This window comes from Herpailurus yagouaroundi, unplaced genomic scaffold, assembly GCF_014898765.1.
Source record: "Herpailurus yagouaroundi ecotype Mexico unplaced genomic scaffold, PumYag 139, whole genome shotgun sequence".
Classification (NCBI taxonomy): Eukaryota; Metazoa; Chordata; class Mammalia; order Carnivora; family Felidae; genus Herpailurus; species Herpailurus yagouaroundi.
In genome coordinates this window covers 74968133-74990543 of record NW_024412394.1, presented here as the reverse complement: position 1 = coordinate 74990543, position 22411 = coordinate 74968133, and the positions used below count along the sequence as shown (strand labels likewise).

The 22411-nt window shown below is 38.2% G+C and overlaps 1 protein-coding gene and 1 pseudogene across 3 annotated transcripts in view; one reads left to right on the top strand and one right to left on the bottom strand.

Moving 5' to 3' along the window:
- GOPC (golgi associated PDZ and coiled-coil motif containing) overlaps positions 1 to 22411 on the top strand; it is a 39802-nt gene that overhangs the window by 3530 nt on the left and 13861 nt on the right. For 2 of the 3 annotated variants that reach the window (XM_040474480.1, XM_040474482.1), the window contains exons 2-4: positions 16941 to 17105; positions 18644 to 18667; positions 21853 to 22028. In XM_040474480.1, the coding sequence (XP_040330414.1) occupies positions 16941 to 17105; positions 18644 to 18667; positions 21853 to 22028 (365 nt within the window). The remainder of the gene's footprint in view (positions 1 to 16940; positions 17106 to 18643; positions 18668 to 21852; positions 22029 to 22411) is intronic. The other variant, XM_040474481.1, reaches the window with a different exon arrangement.
- LOC121029971 (glyceraldehyde-3-phosphate dehydrogenase-like) lies at positions 12386 to 13427 on the bottom strand (annotated as a pseudogene).

Sequence of the window (22411 nt, the reverse complement as noted above, 5' to 3'; positions counted from 1 at the left end):
GTAGTAATAGTAATAGTTATAGTAGTGTGTTAGAGTAGTACAAAGATTGAGAACCAATACTTTAGAAAAACCCACCTGTCTATCTGGAAATGCAATTTTCTGCCTATTTACCCCTTCTCTAAAATAACAGCAAAACATGAGGCACCTGGGTGGCTCAGTTGGTTAAGCATCTGACTGGATCTCAGCTCGGGTCTTGATCTCAGGGTTGTGAGTTTGAGTCCCACATTGAGCTCCGTGCTGGGTATAGAGCCTACTTAAAAAAAATAATAATAATAAAAATAAAATAACAGCAAAACAGTGTATCTTCTGTCACATCTTCCTTTCCCTCCCCCAACAATTGCTGAATCAGTATATCTTTTTTTTATTTAAAAAAAAAATTTTTTTAATGTTTACTTATTTTTGAGAGAGAGAGAGAGAGCACGAGCATGAACGGGGGAGGGGCAGAGAGAGAGGGAGACACAGAATCGGAAGCAGGCTCCAGGCTCCAAGCTGTCAGCACAGGGCTTGAACTCAAGAACTGTGACATCATGCCCCGAGCCGAAGTCGGACACTCAACCGACTGAGCCAGCCAGGCCCCCCTGAATCAGTATATCTTTTTAAAGTGATTTACTGTTCACAACCATCAGAAGAGAAACTTTTGGTTTAGAGCCATGTTTACGATGAACTGTCCTTTTACTGCTTTAACACTGTTCTGTTTTTAAACAAGTGGTAAGGCCATTTTGCACCGTTGAACTTGAAGGTTAATATTGATTCACTCTGTATTTATTGAGGACTAATTCTGTGCCAGATGCTGTATTGGGTACTTGGGATACAATGGAGACCAAAATGGACATAGTTATTGCTGTTACAAGGTTTGAATTCTGTTGGGGAGTTAATTGGAATAATTATCACGTAAGTGTGAAATTCCAACTTTGATGAGTATTATGAAACGTACATAGTGTAATGGGAGCTTGTTCTGGGGGATCAAGGAAGGCTTCCTTCTGGAGGTGGCCATTGAGTTAAGACATAAAGCATAAGTAGGAATTAGGCCAAGAGAAACAGGAATATCATTCAACATTCCAGTTGAGAGAACAGAAAGTGGAACACACTGTGATTGTCAAGTGCATAATGCACTTGAAGAACTGACAGAGAGTTGGTATGTGTTATAAGAGCAGATGGCCCAAGGAGTGAGATGCAAGATAAGTTTGAACAGGTAGTTAGGGACGATATCTACATGATTTTATAGGCCATGCAGTAGATTTGGGGGCTCTATCATACCAGTGGGAGATGTTTAAAACTGGATGGTGACCTCAGATAGGAGATTAGCATAGCTCTCTGAGGCTAGGGTTAAGGAGAGAGTTTGGGATAATGACAAGAATGAATGCAGGAAATCCTTTAGAAGATTCTTATTTTGATCCATATGAGAGGATGATCGTGCAGGGTAGGATAGTGAGATGGAGGTGACAGAACAAGAGAGACTTGGGAGGTAAAAATAAAGTCTAGAAGTGGATTGGAATGGAGAGATGAGGGAATTTAGGATGACTCCAAGATGTCAGTTGGCTGAATAGATAGATGGACATGAGTTATTATTAACAATAGTTATGTTGCTAACCTTACTGATCAGTTAATATTGGTCAGGCTCTGCTTTTAGTGTTTTGCATATATTCAGTCATGTAACTCTCACAACAGTCCTGTGTGATAGGTTTACTATTATTATTCCCATTTTACCAGGATTAAGTAAGGGGACCAAAGCTCTAGAACTAGAGAAACCAGTTTCTCCCAAAGCACATATTTATGCCTGGTGGGGGAAGGAGGAGGTAGAGAGAAAAGCAGGCAGAAAGAGTGAGTGTGGCTGGATAGGTAGCAGGAAGGAGGAGTGTAGAATTCCAGGGGGGTATTGCATGGATAAGCCAATAAATGTGTATAAGCCAATGAGAAGCATCTAGTTGAGAGGGAAGCTGAATATTCTAGCAAAAGAGGAGGGTAAGTAGTAGTAGTAAGATTTCTGAATGAAGAGGAGATCTAAGATACATGTAGAGAGAATGGCCTCACATTGAAAGGCCAGCTGTTACACTTGGAGGGAGAGGGAGACTGTGAGAGCAGGAGGTGGGAGGTTGAGAGTGTTTGTCTGATGGCTTCTTTGTTCTCTGTGAAATTGGAGCTGGGGACAACTGCTGAAAGTGGGTGAGAGTAAGAGCTTGGAGAGAGTGAAAAGATTTGAAATAGTTATGGAAGAGTGGAAGAGCCATTGGCCAGGCAATGTTGGAGACTTATTTGGAGTTAGTTATCATAAATTCATGATACAGCCCGTCTGCCTTGTTGTGTGACTTTCTCCAACAATACTTGTTTAGTAACAAGCACAGTAATGTGAGTAATAATCCAGTGTTGTAGCAAGGAGTTTGCTATGTTGACAAGAGCGTTATTGAAATGAAAATGGTAATGGGGATGAAGAAAAGGAATAACCTTCAATTAAAGAAGTAGAAACAGGATTTAATAATTATGTATGTGCAGAGGATGAGGACAAGGAGGGGTTAAGGATGCCACCACATTTCTGTTTGAGAAATGGATTAGGTGGTAGCTGTTTGAGTATAGTAGTCTCCCCCCAAATTCATATACACCCAGAACCTCAGAATGTGACCTTATTTGGAGATAAGGTCTTTGCAGATGTAATAATTCAAGGGTGGAAATAAGATCATAGCAGATTAGAGTGGACCCTAAATCCAATGAGATTGTCCTGATAAGAGACACTCAGGACACACAGAGACACGGAGAAGAAGGCTATGTGGAGGAAGAATCAGAGATTGGGGTGACATGTCAACAGTCTTGAGAAATGCCCAGGATTGCTGTCAATCCTGATTGCTGTCAGAAGCTAGGAGACATGCATGGACCAGTTTCTCCTTCAGGGTATCCAGAAGGAAACAGGCCTGCCAATAGCTTGGTTTTGAGCTCTTGGCATCCTGAACTGTGAGAGAATAAATTTTTGTTCTTTTAAGCCACCAAGTTTGTAGTGATTTGTTATGACAGCCCTAGGAGACTTACACCATTTACTGAAGTAAAGAATCCAGGAGAAGGAGCAGGTTTGGCAGGAAAGATGAGTTGAGTTTAGGAGATTGTATGTAGTTAAGTTTCTTATCCTTTCTTGTATATTCCTAACATAGTCTCCTAATTGCTTCTTACCCCCTCCAAACCATCTTTTCATTTTCAAAATCATTCTTTTTTTTTTTAAGTATTTTTAAAAATGTTCATTTATTTTTGAGAGAGCACGCGTGTGAGTGGGGGGAGGGGCAGTGAGAGGGAGACAGCATCCCAAGCAGCTCTGTGCTGTCAGCGCAGAGCCAATCGTGGGACTCATTCTCACAAACTGTGAACTCACGACCTGAACTGAAATCAAGAGTGGACGCTCAAACGACTGAGCCACCCAGGTGCCCCTCACTGTCAGAGTCATTCTAAAATATTTCAGTTTAATTGTTCATATCAAAAAAGGGCAACTCTGATTCTGGTCACTCTTCTTTTACTTATACTTTTCTTTTACTAACTGGGTAAAATTCAAACTCTAGCATAGTGATCAATGCCCAGTGTGTCTGTCCTTATCTCTTGTCACCCCTTCTTAGCTCCTTTTGCCTCTCAATAAAACTGGTCTATTTGCAGCTCTCTAAATAGGCCTTGCATGGCATCACTGCTTTAACATAGGCTTTTGTGTATAGTGCCTTCTCTGTCCCCTTTGTCTACAGTATCAAACACCCACTCATCTTTCAAGATACCACTTACCTCACCATCTCTGTGAAGGCTTTCCTCACCCCATTTCTCTCTGCTCTATATAGGCAGAGCTGGTCATAACACCTTTAACTCACTTGGACTGTTAAATTTGTTACGTTGTTCTGTCATTAGTGGCTGCCACATCTCTCTACCTCTGGAAGGTAATCTCTTGGAGGGTCAAGACTATGTCTTAGGTGAAATAATATCAAGTGCTTTGTGGAAAGCTGACTTTAGGTGGGGGGAATATTATCTCTTTGTGAACTCATTTTGGTCTCTAGGAATGGGTTGGTAATTTTTTTCTCTATAGTGCTTTCAAACTTTATCGAGTAGTGAGCAATTCCTTTGAGTATGGATATCCAGTTGACGGATATGTGGATTATAGAATTGTTGTTTGGCCCCTTTTTAAAATTGGAAATTTGAAACTCACACATTAAATACCAACCTTTCTGCCCTATTTACATCCCTGTCTCACTTGCAAGGGATTTTCACTTCTCAGACCTTTCTCTACTCTATATATTAGCTGATCTCTTTAGTACTCAGGTAAATTTCTCCTTTCTGACTGACTTTTTCACTGCTTTTTTTTTTTTTTAAGTTTTTATATAAATTCCAGGGAGTTAACATACAGTGGAATACTGGCTTCAGGTGTAGATGATAGTGATTCAGCACTTCCATACATCACCCAGACTTTCGCTTCCTTCTTTTTTTTTTACTCCATTTTGAATTGGTACATCACACATGGCCTCTATAACAGTGCTTATGACACTCCCTGTCATAATTGGAAGTGTAATTTTGTCTCTTTTTACCAGACAGTGAAATTCTGAAGGGTAGAATCCATGTCTTACTCATCTTTTTTGTCTCCAGATCCTGGCACACAGTGTGTACTCAATAAATATTTATTTAAATGAATAAATTATTTGAAACACTTTTAGTGTTCTACCATGAATCCTCAAAGATTACCAGTAATCCTTCTATAATACAAGTTTCACGAGGGCTGGGATGGTTTCTGTCTATATCCGTGGTATCTAACACAGTGTCCACTACATTGTTGAATGACTAAATCTGCAGGTTCATTTTTTCCCCTGGTATGTGATCCACAAGGATAGGATTTGTAAGTTAATATTTCATGGTATTCCATTTTAAGAAAAATTTGAAACTGTGACTAAAAGTAACATTAAACATTCATATTGTGTATGGACTTAGTGTACTTGTGACATTTCTAGAATATAGGGTAGCTTGATTCTCTTCACCCTACCTCCAGTTTGATCATAGAACCAACTGCGTTAACATGCAAATGGAAACAGGAAACATTTTATGTTGCTTGGAACTTCATTTTGAGCTTAACATCAAAGTAATTTAACTTTCAAAAATACATCACAGATTTATCTGTTTCTTTTTGAAAATCCTCCAGCCATAATTCATTCACTTTGTTTCCTGTATTATACACAGCTGCCCTTTTTTAAAACATAAATTTGATCATGTCATTTTGCTTAAAATGCCTCAATTATACTATGAGTAAAATTCAAACTTCTTATGGCTGTCAAGCTGTATGATCTGACCTCTGGATATCTCTTCAATGACATATCTTACCATTCTTTTCTCTTTTCTATATGGTGCAGCCACACAGGCCTCCCTTCACACTTCAAGACAACAAACTTTTGGTCTCAGGACCCCTTTCCACTCTACAAATTATGAAGTCCCCAAAATGTGGATTAGGTCTATAGGCATTTACTGTATTAGAAATTAAAACTGAGAAAACTTTAAATATTTCCTGTATCAGCTGAAAATAGTAACAGTAAGTCTATTATATGTTCATATAGATATCATTTTTAATGAGAAAATAACTTTCCAAAAAACAGCACTGTTTTACATTTAAGAATAATCTTTAAATATCTGGCTTACTAGAAGACAGCTGGATTCTTACATCTGCTTCTGCATTCAAACATTTGTGATATGAGGTGTGGGTTGTAGCCTAGAAAGTTTGACCTCACAGAGATATGTAGTTAGATAAGGGGGGAGTATCTTAATAACCTTTTCAGATAGTTGTGGATATTTTTCTTTGATATTAAAAGGTAATTTCTTGGGGCGCCTGGGTGGCTCAGTCAGTTAAGTGTCTGGCTCTTGGTTTCAACTCAGATCATGATCTCACAGCTCATGAGTTTGAGCCCTACTTCGGGCTCCACACTGACAGTGTGGAGCCTGCTTGGGATTCTCTCTCTTTTTCTCTCTGCCCCTCCCCTGCTTGTGCCCTCACTCTCTCTCAAAATAAATAAACTTTTTTTTTTTTTAAAGGTAATTTCTTAAAGGTTAGTTACAATGTGGAGTCTGAAACTCTAATCAATGAAGTTTTCATCCACTGTTAAAGTAAAATACATTGGTCTATGTATGTAGTCATTGAATGGATCTCTTACTGAGTCCTGATGTTAACATTATGGATTGGTCATTTGAAAATACTGGTTTACTGAGTTATGCAGATTTTCTAAATGTGCGTACACCTCATTGTACAATATTTAAAAAAAACACATTTGTTTGGGTGCCTGGGTGACTCAGTCAGTTAAGGGTCCGACTTTGACTCAGGTCATGATCTCATGGTTCCTGGGGTTGAGCCCTGTGTCAGGCTCTGTGCTCACCGCTCAGAATCTGGAACTACTTTGGATTCTGTGTCTCCCTCTCTCTCTGCCTCTCCCCTGCTTGCTCTCTGTCTCAAAAATAAATAAACATTAAATTTTTTTAAGTCATATTTGTTAATATCACCAGCCTCATCAGAAAATCCTTTAAGCGTTTGGAAGCTGTCAAGCTTCAATTTTTCCAGAATTCTAATTTTGATTTGAAAACACAAATTCTTACCATTGGCAATAATACTCTCAGTTGTTTGCCTTGAAGTAACAGATTCACTTAATCGTTGTCAAGAATATGTCTACCAATAGTAATGTATTTGTTCTTCTTTCTTTTTTAAAAATTTTTAAAGTTTATTTATTTTTGAGAGAGAGAGACAAAACACGAGCAGGTGAGGAGCAGAGAGAGAGGGAGACACAGAATTTGAAACAGGCTCCAGGCTCCAAGCTGTCAGCACAGAGCCCCATGCAGGGCTCAGAGTCACGAAAGGCGAGCTCATGACCTGAGCTAAAGTTGGACACTTAACCAACTGAGCCACCCAGGGATCCCTGTTCTTCTTTCAAGTAAAACTGGTGTTCCATGCAAACAGTTTGGTTTTGCAACTCAAGCAATTGCGTAAGTGCTTTTTCTTGGGACAACATGATTTGATATGCAGCATATATGCTTTATGCACACTTCCCATTTCATCACACAGAATATTAAAAGGAAGTACTCAAGGGTTGAGATTTTTAAAAATTTATAATTTTTTTTTTAAAGTTTACTTACTTTTGACAGAGACAGAGTGCGAGCATGAGCTGGGGAGGGGCAGAGAGAGAGGGAGACACAGAATCCCAAGCAGGCTCCAGGCTTCAAGCTGTCAGCACAGAGCCTGACGCAGGGCTGGAACTCACGAACTGTGAGATCATGACCTGGGCCGAAGTCGGACACTTAACTGACTGAGCCATCCAAGCGTCCCCCCAAAATTTATAATTTTTTTTTTTTTTTTTTTAATTTTTTTTTTTTTCAACGTTTATTTATTTTTGGGACAGAGAAAGACAGAGCATGAACGGGGGAGGGGCAGAGAGAGAGGGAGACACAGAATCGGAAACAGGCTCCAGGCTCCGAGCCATCAGCCCAGAGCCCGACGCGGGGCTCGAACTCACGGACCGCGAGATCGTGACCTGGCTGAAGTCGGACGCTTAACCGACTGCGCCACCCAGGCGCCCCAAAAATTTATAATTTTTATTGCTTCATCACGGGCATTCTTAAATGAACTTTTTGTTCTTTAACTGCAAACACATTTTATTCATCATTGCTTTTGCACTTTCAGTACAAATGTCATCATGGTGAAAAAGGCAAATAATGCTTTATTAGTATTAAAATAGTTTTGACCTTGTGGATGCCCTGAAAAGGCCCCACAGGCCTGTGAGAATTGCTGCTCTGACAGCAACTGGAACACTTCTCAGAAGAGTAAGTGTACTCTCCCACCCCAGGAATCCCCTTCTTTTAGTTTCTTTCATACAGCTTACACTTGGTAAGTATATATTATATTACTTGCTTTGTAATGACCTTGGACAAGTTACCTGACTTCTCTGCACCTCAGTTTCCTTCTCTGTACAAAAAATGTGTCTCTCAGAGGATTATCATGAGGATTAAGACAATTAAAATATGAATATGTTCCAAAAAGTACCTGGCATATAATGCCATTAGTGCTGTTGTTACATATGCCACTCGTTTTCTTCACAAGCCGCCTCCTGCACAAGGCCACTGCACGCTTTGCAGGCCGGGATCCCCATTTGTTTCACCTACCAGTGTCTCCCTAGAGCCCAGCCCGTGCCTGGCATGTGGGTGGTAGTTGATAAATACTTGCTGAATGAATGTAGTTTAGAAACAAAAACAAGTTTGCCGGTCTTAAACTGCAGAGCAGTTTGGAGAAGAATGATGACAGATGAAGTTAGTGGTCTTTTATGCTTGTATAGAGGGAATTGGAGCGAATAGGCAGTTTTCTCACAGAACTTTTGTAAGCCAGATGTGCAGACTCTTTCAGGAGCTGACTTGTAATAAAGAGGAATATTATTTCCTATCTTGAGGGATGGCAGAGGTTTTTATATTTGACCTCTGAACATATTTTCTGTTTGGTCACAGTCTTTGTTTTAGAATCGGATCTGTTGTCTTTCTGTACTCTTGGGTGGTTGGAGCAATGCTAAGTACTTCAGGCACAGCGGGGAACAGGAAGGCAGAGGGAGATTCTTTATAAGAGGTATGGGTTAACTCAGATTAGGGCTGAGACGTTGTTCTGCTCTGTTGAAGGAGTAGAAGGAAAAAACGGAATGGATCAAAATGCTTTCATGAGTTGCATTTTCCCTGTGACTTTTTTTTCACAGGAGAAAAGTCCCTGTGAAGAATGGCTCTGTTCTGCTTTTGCTGTCGCTCAGGATCCTATATGTATATAACAATTCCTATGATACTTTTTTTTTTAAAGTTTAGTTCCAGGAAAGAAGGAGTCTCACCAGATAAAATGGCATTGCTTCTTTTAATGAGTCAAGGAGAATTATATAATATATAAAGGTTTTCCTATTGATAGGAAACTCAGTATTAAATTTAATACACAATAAACTGTATTAAGGTGGATTTTTTTAGTGAAATCTTGCCATCTCTATATGTTTTTATTTTTATTTTTTGACTGTTTATTTTTGAGAGAGAGAAACAGAGAGAGAAAGAGAGAGCATGGGGGAAGGGCAGAGAGAGGAGGAACAGAGGATCCGAAGCAGGCTCCATGCTAACAGCAGCAAGCCGGATGTGGAGCTTGAACTCATGAACCACGAGATTATGACCTGAGCCAAAGTCGGACACTTAACCAACTGAGCCACCCAGGCGCAGTTTTTTTTTTTTTACATTTTTATTTTTTATTTTTTACATTTCTTTTATTTATCTTGTGAGCTTTACAGCCTTTTTAAATTTTTTACATTTCTTTTATTTATCTTGTGAGCTTTACAGCCTTTTGGGAAATAGGTGGGTATAGATGATAAGTCTTAGATATTGACATTAAATGGTATAATTGCTAGAGATTTAAATTCTAATCTGTACTTTCATCCTAAACTGCATTTTCAAACATAAAAAAACATACAGACTTTTAAAAGCATACTTGTTTCTTTTTAGTGAAGTGATTACCTTTTGTGCACATACTTTAAAACAGAAGGTATAGAAACATTTGTAGGTAAATTTGTAGGTGAGATTATATTTACTTTATCAGCAGCTTTCTGTGCTACAGTTCATTACAGGTCAACTGCTATTTGGAGTCAGCTATTTTCTTTGTAATTCTTAAACAATTTGGGGAATGTATGTTTTTGTGTGTATGCATGTCTGTTCCTGCATGTGTGTCTATCTGTGCACACACATGAGTTCCACTGTTGGGCGCGGGGAAGGAGTTGCTAGCTAGATGAGGAATGTTCTGAGTCTCTTGCTTAAAGCCCTGTCTGAGGTCTGGGGATGTGATCTTATTTGGGGGCCCTGGACTGCTTGGTCACCATGTCCCTATTACTGCCGGATTACAAAAGATGTCAGGAGGTCTGAGTTTTAATGCCATGCAATTTGTAATTTGGGGCCACTCAATATCTTTGAGCCTCAGTTTCCTCATGTGTGAAATAAAGATATTTTACCAGAGTTTGTTAGGTTCCTAGATTGGCCCTTTTAAAATGTTACTAAAAGAGCTGAATGATGTGCTGAAACGAATGACTGAGCTACATCCAAGTTCCCTGCCATACAACTTGATGTTTGCTAATTTCTTGTCTTAGTCTGATCCTCTCCCAAAGAGGTTTTTGAAGGGTGCTTAAGTTAAAGTAATTGTCATTTTGCTCCATAAGACTGTTAAATAAAAATTAGCTTATGTTTAGAAAGAAAAATGCAAGTGTTGTGTATTTTTAGCAGATAACATAGAGGATTAAGGCCTGGACAAAATGGAAACTCTGAACAAAAAATTCCTTTGGTTTTGGTGCTGCACAGTGGAATCTAGTAATAAAGGATTGTTTTAGAAAGGAATTACCTTGTTGGAAAAGTTTGGATGTTTCGAAAGAGTATGAGATGAGAATAGAATAGTAATGGCTGCATTAAATACAAATAAGTGGTGATGATAATACTCCAGTGTTATTTAGATAGACTGCCTGTCTTTTTCATTTTGGGGAATACTTCATTCCTACTTTGCAAAATATGCCTCAAATTTTCATCTATCTCCAGACTCCATTCCAGCTGGACCACATGCTAAGAATCACTGCTTTAGAAAATCTCACCAGTGGTTGATTTAAATTAATGGCTTGGTTCATGTGAAGTGAAGGCCATACTCAAAAACTGTGAGATTGTGACTGGAGCCAAAATCGAGAGTTGCCCGTTCAACTGACTGAGCCACCCAGGTGCCCCCATGTTTGTTTGTTTTAATGTTTATGTATTTATTTTGAGAGAGAGAGAGAGAGAGAGAGAGAGAGAATGAGCTGGGGAGGGACAGAGAGAGAGAAAGAGAATCCCAAGCAGGCTCCCTGCAAACAGCACAGAGCCCCACAAAGGGCTCGATCTCACCATGAGATCATGACCTGAGCTGAATTAAGAGTTGGATGCTTAACTGACTGAGCCACCCAGGTGCCCCAAGGCTATGGTCTTAAGACCCAGAGACCCTCCTAGAATGAGATCATTTTTTCCTTACTGTGTAGGGGTAGAGTATCTTGATGATCAGCTTTTGTTTTATTTTTTCTCTAAATGAATCTCCCAAGATTAAGTGCAGGAAGGGGAAAAGATCGTATCCCAAATTAAGTCTGTATGTAACATAGTTTTTAACTATTTTGGTTTTGCTTTTTAAAATACTTTTGGGGGTGCCTGGGTGGCTCAGTCAATTGCGCATCAACTTTTGAATCCACTCAGGTTGTGATCCCAGGGTCGTGGGATCAGAGCCCCGTGTGGGGCTCTGGGCTGCGTGTGCAACCTGCTTAATATTCTCTCTGTCTCTCCTTCTGCCCCTCTCCCAGCTTGTGCACTCATGCTATCTCTCTAAGATAAAAATATTTTTAAAAAATAAAACATTTTTGGGATATCACTTGAAAATTTAAATAAGAGTTGAAGGTTGAAATCACCTGTTTCCTTTAAACTTTGGCTCTTTACGAGTTACAGTGTGGCCAGGGTTAAGACAGTGAGGTAAAAGATGCTTAGGCTTTTTCTATGGTCAGAACGATTTGGAGTCTATTACTTACTAGCTGTGTGATTCTGGTAAATTGCTTAAACTATGAGTTCCAGTTTCCTTAACTATTAAGAAAAAGTTGGAGAGTGTGGTAAGAATTGCAGATCATGTGTGGTGTGTATATACCTGCCATATGGTATATAGATGCTTGCTTTGTGGTAGCTGTGAATATTGTTAGTAAGTTAAATATATGTATTGTCGCTATAGAAACAGTTTTTTTTTCCTTTTGACCAGCTGCTTGATAACACTTCCACTACCTTGTTCTGGGAGTAATTGGGTTCAAAGTGCTGTTTTGCTGCTGACCAGTGGGGTAGCCCTGGATATAAAAGCAACTTTGATTGGCCTTGGTTTCATTATGTAAATAGTAACTGTCATAATTGTAGTCTTTATGTTCTCTTTGAATTCTAAAATTTGGTGGTATTAAAAAGATAACCATTATATAAAATATGCACATTTCTAATTTTGACATAAAATTTATCAGTGACTAAGTTTTCTTAGCTAAAATGCTTATATCATGGACTAGAAAAGAGTTACTTAACTATTACAAAATTTAAAGAAAATTTGAAACACTTGTTTTAAAAATAAGATTGGCATTTAATTTAATTTAATTTTACTGTATTTATTTGTTTTGTTGGGAGGATACAGTGTACTTTATTGATGTGGATGACATAGTGGGGCTCCCTAAGCCCCTCTTCTTCAGAGGGTCTAGGATGGAAACTGTGTCAAGGTCAAGAGGGGACTCGTTGTGTTAGGGGATGATTTGTGGCAAGGACTCTCTAGCAGCTGAGGACTTCCCTCTCTCTCTTATGCTTTCAGTGGGGCTGGTCCAGGGGACTCTTATTTCTTGGAGGCCATATGGAACATAAAATCTATTGCCTGGTTGCTATAGCCAAATTCATTGTCGTACCAGGAAATGAGCTTGATACAGTGGTCATTGAGGGCGGTGCCAGCGCAGGTATCAAAGGTGGAAGAGTGGGTATCACTGTTAAAGTTGCAGGAGACAGCCTGGTCCCCAATGGAGCCCAGAATGCTCTTGAGGGGGACCTCTAATGCCTGCTTCACCATCTTCTTGATGTCATCATGTTTGGCAGCTTTCTTTAGGCAGCAGGTCTGGTGTCCATGGCTGACACATTGACAGTAGGGTCATGGAAGGCCAAACTAGTGAGTTTCCTGTTCAGCTCTTGGATGACTTTGCCCACATCCTTGGCTGTAGAAGCAGAGATGATGACCTGGGCAGCCCCTTAACCATCATGCCACAGTTTCCCATTGGGGCCACCTACAGTCTTCTGGGTGTCATTGATGGCCTGGACTGTGTCATTAGTATTTTCATGATTCCAAAGTTTTCGCGGATGATCTTGGCCGAAGGAGCTGAACAGTTGGTGGTACAGGAGGCATTGCTGACAATCTTGAAGGAGTTGTCATACTTCTCATGGTTCATGCCCATCACAGACATGGGGGTATCAGCAAAAGGGGTAGAGATGATGATCCTCTTGGCCCCATCCTCCAGTGAGCCCTAGTCTCCTCCATGGTAAGGAAGAAACCAGTGGATTCTACAACATACTCAGCACCAGCATCTCCTTGTTTAATGCTGGAAGGATCTCCCTCCAGGAAGATGGAGATAGGCTTTCCACTGATGACAGGTTTTCTGTTTCCAGCCTTGACTGTGCCATTGAATTTGCCATGGGTGGAATCATACTGGAACATGTAGACCATGTTTTTGAGGTCAGTGAAGGGGTCATTGATGTCAACAATATTAACTTTGCCAGAGTTAAAAGCCGCCCTGGTGACCAGGTGTCCTATGTGGCCAAATCCATTTTCTCTGACCTTAACCATCCTTTCTCAGGGATCTGGCTGGCACTGCACAAGGAGATGTGACTGTCGGTTGAACAAGGAGGAACAGAGAAACTGGGCTTCGAATTTTAATATCTGCATGTTCTCCTTATAAAGAATTTTTTCTTACTTTTTAAGTTGAGCAACCTCTTGAGAAATTAACTGACTTAACGAAGAGTCCATATTTGTATTGGGCCATATTCAAAAAACCTGTGTACTACCCTGTTTTTGTTTTTTTTTCCCTTTTAGAATAAAATCATTAAAAAATATTTTTTTTAACATTTATTCATCTTTGAGAGACAAAGACAGAGCATGAGCGAGGAAGGGGCAGAGAGAGGGAGACACAGAATCTGAAGCAGCCTCTAGGCTCTGAGCTGTCAGCACAGAGCCCGATGTGGGGCTTGAACTCATGAACCGTGAGATCATGACCTGAGCTGAAGTCAGAGGCTCAACCGACTGAGCCACTCAGTCACCCCTAAAATCATTTCTGACTTGAATATTGATCTGCTGAATTAATTAATGAATACCACTTATGCCTCTTCAATCTCTTAACTCCAGAAGTTTTACTCCATTGTTAATGATTCATGAGATATTTGATTTGAAAGGTAAATCATTGTGGGACTACCAGGCAGTGTATGCCTTTTGAAACATACAGTATATCTATCCCTTGCCACAAAGATTTAATTAGTAAGTAAATATAATTAAACCTTTAAAGATTTTTTTTTTTTTAATTTTTAAGTATTCTCTATACCCAACGTGGGGCTTGAATTTCTAACTCCAAGATCGAGAGTCCCATGTGTTACTGACTGAGCCAGCCAGGTGCCTCTAATTAAACCTTTAGATCTAACTTCCAGTTTATAGGAAATGTTAGGAATAGAGGAGTATATTATAATAAGGTAAATGCAGACTGAAAGTGAATGTAGTGAAAAAATAGGTGAGGGTTGTTATAGAGTAAATGACATGTTAAACCTTTTCTGCATATAGGTTCACTCTAGCATAAGTTTCATATTGCTTAAAAAGAGTGCATATTATTCAAATCTTTGTTTTCCTTTTATGGTTATCTTGTTTCAAACACTGTAAAAACCTGTAGGTTGTTTGTTTTGTTTTGACTAAGAAGAACTTTTTAGGCAAGACTTACTTGTACTTTAAAGGAGCAGTCTTCAAAATGTACTGAACATTGTCTGGTAAGAGGTGATTATAAATGTTTATAATTTTCTTTGGTGGGCATTTTTTTTTGTTAAAGGGAAGAAGATCTGTAAGACATATTTATCATACATGTAAGGTTTTTTTTTCTACGTTTTTCAATTAGGAGTATTTGTGAAAGTATTACACACTCTTTTAGAAGGCAATGGAAATGAAGTTCTTCTGTAATCTCTTGTATATGTTCATTACATTTATTTTTTTTTAATTTTTTTTTCAACGTTTTTATTTATTTTTGGGACAGAGAGAGACAGAGCATGAACGGGGGAGGGGCAGAGAGAGAGGGAGACACAGAATCGGAAGCAGGCTCCAGGCTCTGAGCCATCAGCCCAGAGCCCGACGCGGGGCTCGAACTCACGGACCGCGAGATGGTGACCTGGCTGAAGTCGGACGCTTAACCGACTGCGCCACCCAGGCGCCCCTGTTCATTACATTTAAAGAACAGAGTCAACTACTAATGTAATTATTTCTTTTAGCATTTACATTAAAAAAATTTTTTTTAATGTTTTATTTATTTTTGAGAGCAAGAGAGACAGAGCACGAAGGGGGGAGGGGCAGAGAGAGAGGGAGACACAAAATCTGAAACAGGCTCCAAGCTCTGAGCTGTCAGCAGAGTCAGATGCTGGGCTTGAACTCACAGACTGCAAGATCATGACCTGAGCTGAAGTTGGACGCTTAACCGACTGAGCCATCCAGGTGCCCCGCATTTAAATTTTTTTTGATGAAAGTATAGTTGTCACACTGTATTACATTAGTATCAGGTGTAGTGATTGAACAACTCTATGTGCTATGCTCATCACAAGTGTAGCTATCATCTCTCACCATACATTGCTATGGTAATACCAATTGATTATGTTCCCTATTCTGTACCTTCCATCCCATGACTTACTTAAATTCTGTAACTAAAAGCCTGTAGCTTCCAGTCCCCTTATCCCTTTGTGCCCATTCTCCTACTCATGATAAGAAGTGCGCCTGTGTGTATATGTGTATGTTTGGAGGGAGGGGGAGAGAGAGAGAGTGTGCATGCAAGAGCGCTTCTACAGTATTAGAATTCATCTCAAAGATATTTATTGAGCATCTTTTATGTCCTAGGCACTGATTGGTGCAGTTGGGGTGTAGACATGTATATTAGTCCTTTGGTCGCTTATACCCAGAGAATTTCCCTCAGTTGCTTCTGGTCTCTTTCTGCCTCTTCTGGTCTTTCCATCTCTAGACTGTTTTACTACTACAATTTTGTCCTTGTCACTTAACTTCAAAGCACCTCTAGACTCTTTTTCCTTCACTAACCCTCTTTAAATCTTCCTTTGCTTTGAATTCCTTGGGATGACCGATTCTAAATACACCTGTAACTTGCCACATTTTTCTTTAGTTGGTTTGCATATATATTACCTCAGTTAATAAATAAGAAAGCTTCTCCAAGACATAAATAATTGTAATCTATAATTCTAAAAGTATTTTCCACAATTTTTTTCTCCTTGAGCTAACATAGTTCTGAGCCCCTTGATGCTTAGTACAGTTACGTTGAATTAAATAGAAAACTAAGGCCTTTTTCTTAATCTTTGATCTACTGGTGATTGGGAAGACCAGACACACAAGACATCCCGTGCACAACTATAAAACATTTAAGTGTAAAAAATGAAAAACTTCCAACTTGAATGAATAAGTGGTTTTGAGGGGTTGTTCTGCTATGTTGTAACAGTTAACTGTAGCTTATAGTTAACTCTGATATTTAGGCCCATTGTGACCTCAGTGGTTCACACCTTAGCACCTAAAATAATTACTAGATAGATAGTGGATGGGCTCATATGAGCTAGTATTCTCTGGGGTGGCTACTTCCTGGTGTCTCCTCTAATACACCATTAATGTTAGTGAACCACTGTAAAACATGTTATCGCTAAGGATGATGAGCCATCCCATACCTTTATATTTTCATAAACTTTGTAGGTAAAGATGAAACAGTGAAAAGCCCTCTTAAAGTAAGCAAAGTAAAATGGAGGTAGCATTCTGTATTGGAAGATACTGTTTATGGGAGCACCTGGCTGGCTCCGTCAGAAGAACATGTAACTCTTGATCTTGGAGTTGTGAGTTTGAGTCCCACGTTGGGTGTCGAGATTACTGAAAAAAATAAATAAAAGAAGATGCTGTTGATGGTAGAGTTAGTTCTCTTACCACTCCAGTATCTTACCTGTGCTATTGCATTTATGACTATTTAGATGGATGTCTTAGAGCTCAGTCACTTCATCTCTTCATTCTGGTGTTCCTCTGTTCATTTTACAGGTAGCCTGTGTCCTTTTTGAATAATTATTATTCGAGTCAAAATAAAATTAAGCTTACTTGATGTTTTTTGTTGTTGTTTCATAAGGCACAGTTGGTAGATCTGAAATCTGAACTGACAGAGACCCAGGCAGAAAAAGTCGTGCTGGAGAAAGAAGTCCACGATCAGCTTTTACAGCTGCACTCTATTCAGCTGCAGCTTCATGCTCAAACTGGCCAGAGTGTTGACTCTGGTACCATTAAGGCAAAACTGGTAAGTAGTTTAGAAGGTAACATATACTTACATATATTTTAGAGGGCAAAGAGCACGGTTTTTAATGAGGCTTTTGACTATAAAAGGTAATATGTGCTCATGGTGGGAAATTCAGAAAACACAGGAGATGTAAAGATCTTCGTGATCATCCACTGTCTCATCACCTGGGGGTGATAAGTGATAACATCAGTAAGCAACTGATACTTAGAATAGGATTTTGTTTTCTTCTTTGAAAATCTCTGTGTACATACATTTAAAAGATATTTGTGATTATAACACGTAAACATTTTTTTCCCCTGTTGGATCAGTTAGGATTAAGTTCAGCTGCATATAACAGAAATCCAAGTAACACTAGGATTATTCTTGAATAGTACAAACTGTTTTCTCTCAAGCCCCGAGATAGGTAGTCTAGAGCTGATATGATAGCTCTACAGAGACTCGGTGTCCAGGCTCTTTTTATTCTTGTGTTCTGCCATTTTTAGCTCATAGTTTCCATCTTTAGGATTTCTTTATTCCAGGCAGGAAGAACGAAGAATCTAAGAAAAGGGCAAAAGGATGCTTCCAGGCTGCATTAGCCTTCTTTAAGGAACTCTTCATGAAACCCTCCTCAGCGATTTTTGCCAATCAGTTTAGCCATCTCGTTGGCTATTGGGACTTGCATTTCGGCCTCTTATTTGGTCACATGACCACCTCCAGTAAAACTGGAGTTCTGTTAATAAGGATGAAGGGGAAAATGGAATTGGGTGCCAACCAGTGGCACATTTTTTCTGTTGCTCTTCATAGAAGCACTTTTCCTGTCACTAAACATTTTGTAATGTTTGTATAATACTCATTACATAAATTTTCCATAATTAACCTTTGCCTTCATAATACAGGTTATTTAAATAGAAAAATTTTTTTAAGTCTCATGTCGGCTTAATCTCTCATGTATTAAGTGTGCACTATGTGCCACTTTGTTGACCACAGGGAACACAGCAGTAAGACAGGTACAGCTTGGGAGAGGTGAAATGGGATGATGATAGTAATACATTTTTAAGTTTTCCCTGTTTTCAGTTGATTCCATTTGATTGGTTGATTAGTTTCTAATACTGATGGGTTAGAATTTATTTAAATGAATGTTTACATGCTCCTTAAACCTTTACAATTCAGAAATTCTATGGATCTAAGTTGGTAGTCTTGTTTTATTTAACTGAAGTGACTTAGATTTGTAACTGCTTCTTTGGGATGTTTGATATTAACATTGAGCAACAATGTACATTTTCAGTAGAAAAGAATTGAAGTGTTAACATTAGATCTTAATCAGGGTGCTATAGTCAAAAGGCACTGAACTAGTTGAGTTGACTAATTTTGGTAAAACAAAAAATTTTAATGCTATATAGTTACTATTGCTTATGGATTTGCAAATATATTTGTTCTAATGAAACTTCATCCAAATGATATTCAACATATGGGAATTTTCCTTATAATGATTATACCGCTAGATAAATTCATTTGTTTGACATTTTTCTAATTATCAAACTTTTTTCTTATATCTTAAGTCTGTCCCCTCTGTGGAGGAGCTGGTAAGTGTCCCGTTTCTGTTTTGCTTTAATATGTCATGCTGAAGTGTTCTTAGTGTCTTATTTGCATATTGCGTGTTGTCACTTTGTATTTGAAAACGATGGTCATGATGGTGATTTTTTCATGTGCCAGTACCTGAAAAGTTCAGTTGGTGGCCGTTTGTTCTTTTTCGCTACATGTTGTTAAAGATTTTTCTTTTGTTTGTAATTTTATAACCATTATTTGCAGAGCCCATCAATGTTTGACAACTCCTGAGCCTTGTAACTTGCTCAGACCTCTACTTCAAAAGAGCAGTTGGTTTCCTCACTTGAATATTTCAAAGATACATTAAGTGGAAATAGCTTTTTCCTCTTCTATTTGAGTTTATCCCCAGGAAAAGAATGTGCATGTTGGTTTCTTACTCATCTACTGCATGTGCCATAACCTTTTAGTAGTCTTGGAATAATTGTATGGCCTTTGAAACAACTGAATTTTGAAACTCCTTATCAAAATTTATTTTAGAAAATAACAATATGTAAGTTCTTAATATTTTTCCCACTCTCCCAATCTAATCAGCCTCCAATTTATCTTATGGTTTTATTTCTTTTCAAAATACAGTGTTTGACTATCTAAATACAACATGAGTTTCTTGGTTGTTACCTAATAATAAACAGGCTAACTAAATTTTTTTTTTTTTAATCTAAAAGTGATTAACTTCAGTTTTCTTTGTCCTTTTCATGCTTGCAAATGTTATTTTTAGGCCTAAGAGTTTGCCAGATTCATTAAGTGTTTGAATTGTGAAGACAAAGTGGTGGCTTAATACGTGTTTCTCAGATTCAATAAATATTATGTAAATAGCTCATTGAAGTAATTGTTAAGTAGGTAATTCTTAATGTAAAGTTTATTTAGCCCATAAGCCAAAGAATACCTGGTCTTCTAAGAACTCTTTTTCTGACACAAACAGCATTAACCCCAGTAAATGTCATAAAAAAGATTTTTGTTCATGTTATCCAAACTTTGGGGGGTTTTTTGGAATTGATACTTGCCTTTTAGGAAATAGGTTCTGAAATAAATTGCAATTTTAGTAATTCCAAAGTTGTTATAAAAGGAAGATTCTAGATTATTCTTCAAATTCTTTAAAAACAGTATCTGGAAGTTAGGTTTTAATGGTTACATTTTTTTTTTACAGAAGCTGAAAAAAGGCTGCTAATTAATTTTCTTCTGTTTATAATAATAACAAATATTTTTAATCAAAGACGTGATAAGTATATCCAACATTTGGTAGTTACTCATTTTAGCTTGTATATTATGTTTTTGTGTTTTAAGTTTGTGGTACTCACAGCCTTGTATTTGAATATATCAAATAGTGATGTTTATATCATTTATTGATATACTATTGTCAGAACAGTTGACCAAAGCAGACAGTTAAATTAGTACCAAAATATATTCCATGAGTTGTTAAAAGTTTTTAGAATTTATTTCTCAGCTTCTTAATATCCAGAATAAAAAGGGAAATAATTACAATAATCAGTACCCATACAGTAGAAACTATCACTTGCCATTTGCTCAAGATAAAAATCTTTCTGGTGCTGAGGTAGATTTTTTTTTTTTTAATAAGATTTTTTTAAAGTTTATTTTCAGAGAGAGAGAGAGAGAGAGAGTGAGAGTGCACGCGTGCATGGGGAGGGGCAGAGAGAGGGGGTGTGGAGAGAGGCTCTGTACTCCTCGAAGAGCCCGATGTGAGGCTTGATGTCATAACCGTGAGATTGTGACCTGAGCTGAAATCAAGAGTCAGATGCTTAACTGACTGAACCGCCCAGGTGCCCCTAGATTTTTAAGTCTCACAAAGGGGACATAGTAAACAGTGTCTTCACGGCTCATCAACAAATATAGCCACATTGTCACTGATGCTGTGAATCAGTGAGTTGGTAAAAACAGTTCTGTAAGGCAGTAAAAACACTTCTACTTAGGATAAATAAATGGAAGTTTACAGTGTTTGGATAGTTTTCTTGATCCAAAACTAACACTTAAAATATCTATCAGGGCCATTATTAAACTCTCAGAAGAGTTTTGTTTGGCCACAGAGTTTGTGTGTGTACTTGAACTTGACTGCCTTTAGATTTTGTGCCTTCTGTTTTCCATTCTACTTTGTTTTGTATCGGCCTGTCTGTTTTGTGTTTGGGTCCTGAAGGCATTTACATTAGTAACTCCTGATTTATAGGAATAGACATACTGTACTTTATATAATTTTAAGGTAAATTGAACATTATTTCTCACATGTGAGCTTGTGATAAACATTTGATGGCAAAGATCTTGAGGTTTTATACTCTGGCTAACACTTGTAATTCACGTATATGGGCTGTCTACCAAGTGGAGCATACGATGGTATCCTTTTATGAGAGCTAAAAATGGATGTCCATCCTACCTCATAATAGGCAAGTGGGGCCCTGTTTTTCCTCAGCAAACAGTTCTTCATTCACTTTAACATATGGACAAATAGATGAGTCAGATCCCCCAATTCAGTGATAATCTGTACCATACATATGCTTATGTAGAGAAATTTTTTAACGTATGTTTCAATGCAGTTGTTACCAGCATTTTTCCATGACCACCAAATGTTCTTTATTTATTATTTTTTTCCATCAAATGTTCTTTAAAAAATTAGAGTATGTGTTCTAATTTAAGCAGTGCAACTTTCTTGTAGTCCTCTCAGGTAAATTAGCTGTGGAATCTGTTCCACCGCTGAAGGATTTTGACTTGTTTATAGAATTGTTGCATTAAAGTTAAATAAATGTTTGGGTACAACCACCAGTGTGACTATTTTTATTTTAGTCTAGGTTCTTGCATCATTCTTAGAAAGTAAATAGAGAGCAGATTCAATTATTCATTGAAACCACTCCTATTAGTATATGATGACATTAGCTTAGAGAAGACTAACTCTCTTAGTATCCTCAGTGTCCAAGTACTCCAAGGCATGCAGTTATCTTATGTGGAAGTGGTCCCAGTACCTTCTGGTACTAGTTAAAAAGAACTGTGTCCAAATCTTTGTTCCATTTTACAGAAACAAAGTGGTAACTTTTATCATATGCTTTCATTGTTGGTATTGTAGATTGTGCGCTTTTCTGTATTCTGAGGAAATTGGTCTGTTGTTAAAAAGCCTTAAATGTATTTTCATTACATTGTGCTGTTTTTTTAATTTTTTAATTAGGAGAGAGAGCTTGAAGCAAACAAAAAAGAAAAAATGAAAGAAGCCCAACTTGAAGCTGAAGTGAAGTTGTTGAGAAAAGAGAATGAAGCCCTTCGTAGACATATAGCTGTTCTCCAGGCTGAAGTTTATGGGGCAAGACTGGCTGCCAAGTACTTAGATAAGGAACTGGCAGGAAGGTGTGTAAAAAACGGTACCCTTGTACTCTTAGGTAACAAATTGGGTATTTAATGAGGTTGACTCTTAACCTCTTGTGATAAATGAAACATTAATCTTTACCTTAAGACTTATTTTACAGTTTGCTATAGCTTACTGTTAACTTAATATTGATAGCATTATATATTGCAGATTTATTTCGCTGTACTACATAAATATTTCTGGTTTTCACGCGCACACACACGCTTGATAGGAACTTACTATGAAATGCTAATAACTCCAGATCTGCACTTTTCAGCCATTTCGTGCCTTGAAACCATAAAAGATGATGTTCACATATACAGCATGACTTCCATAAGAAATTTTTTGTGTGATCGTTGAAACCCAGTCTTTCTTGACCCTTTAA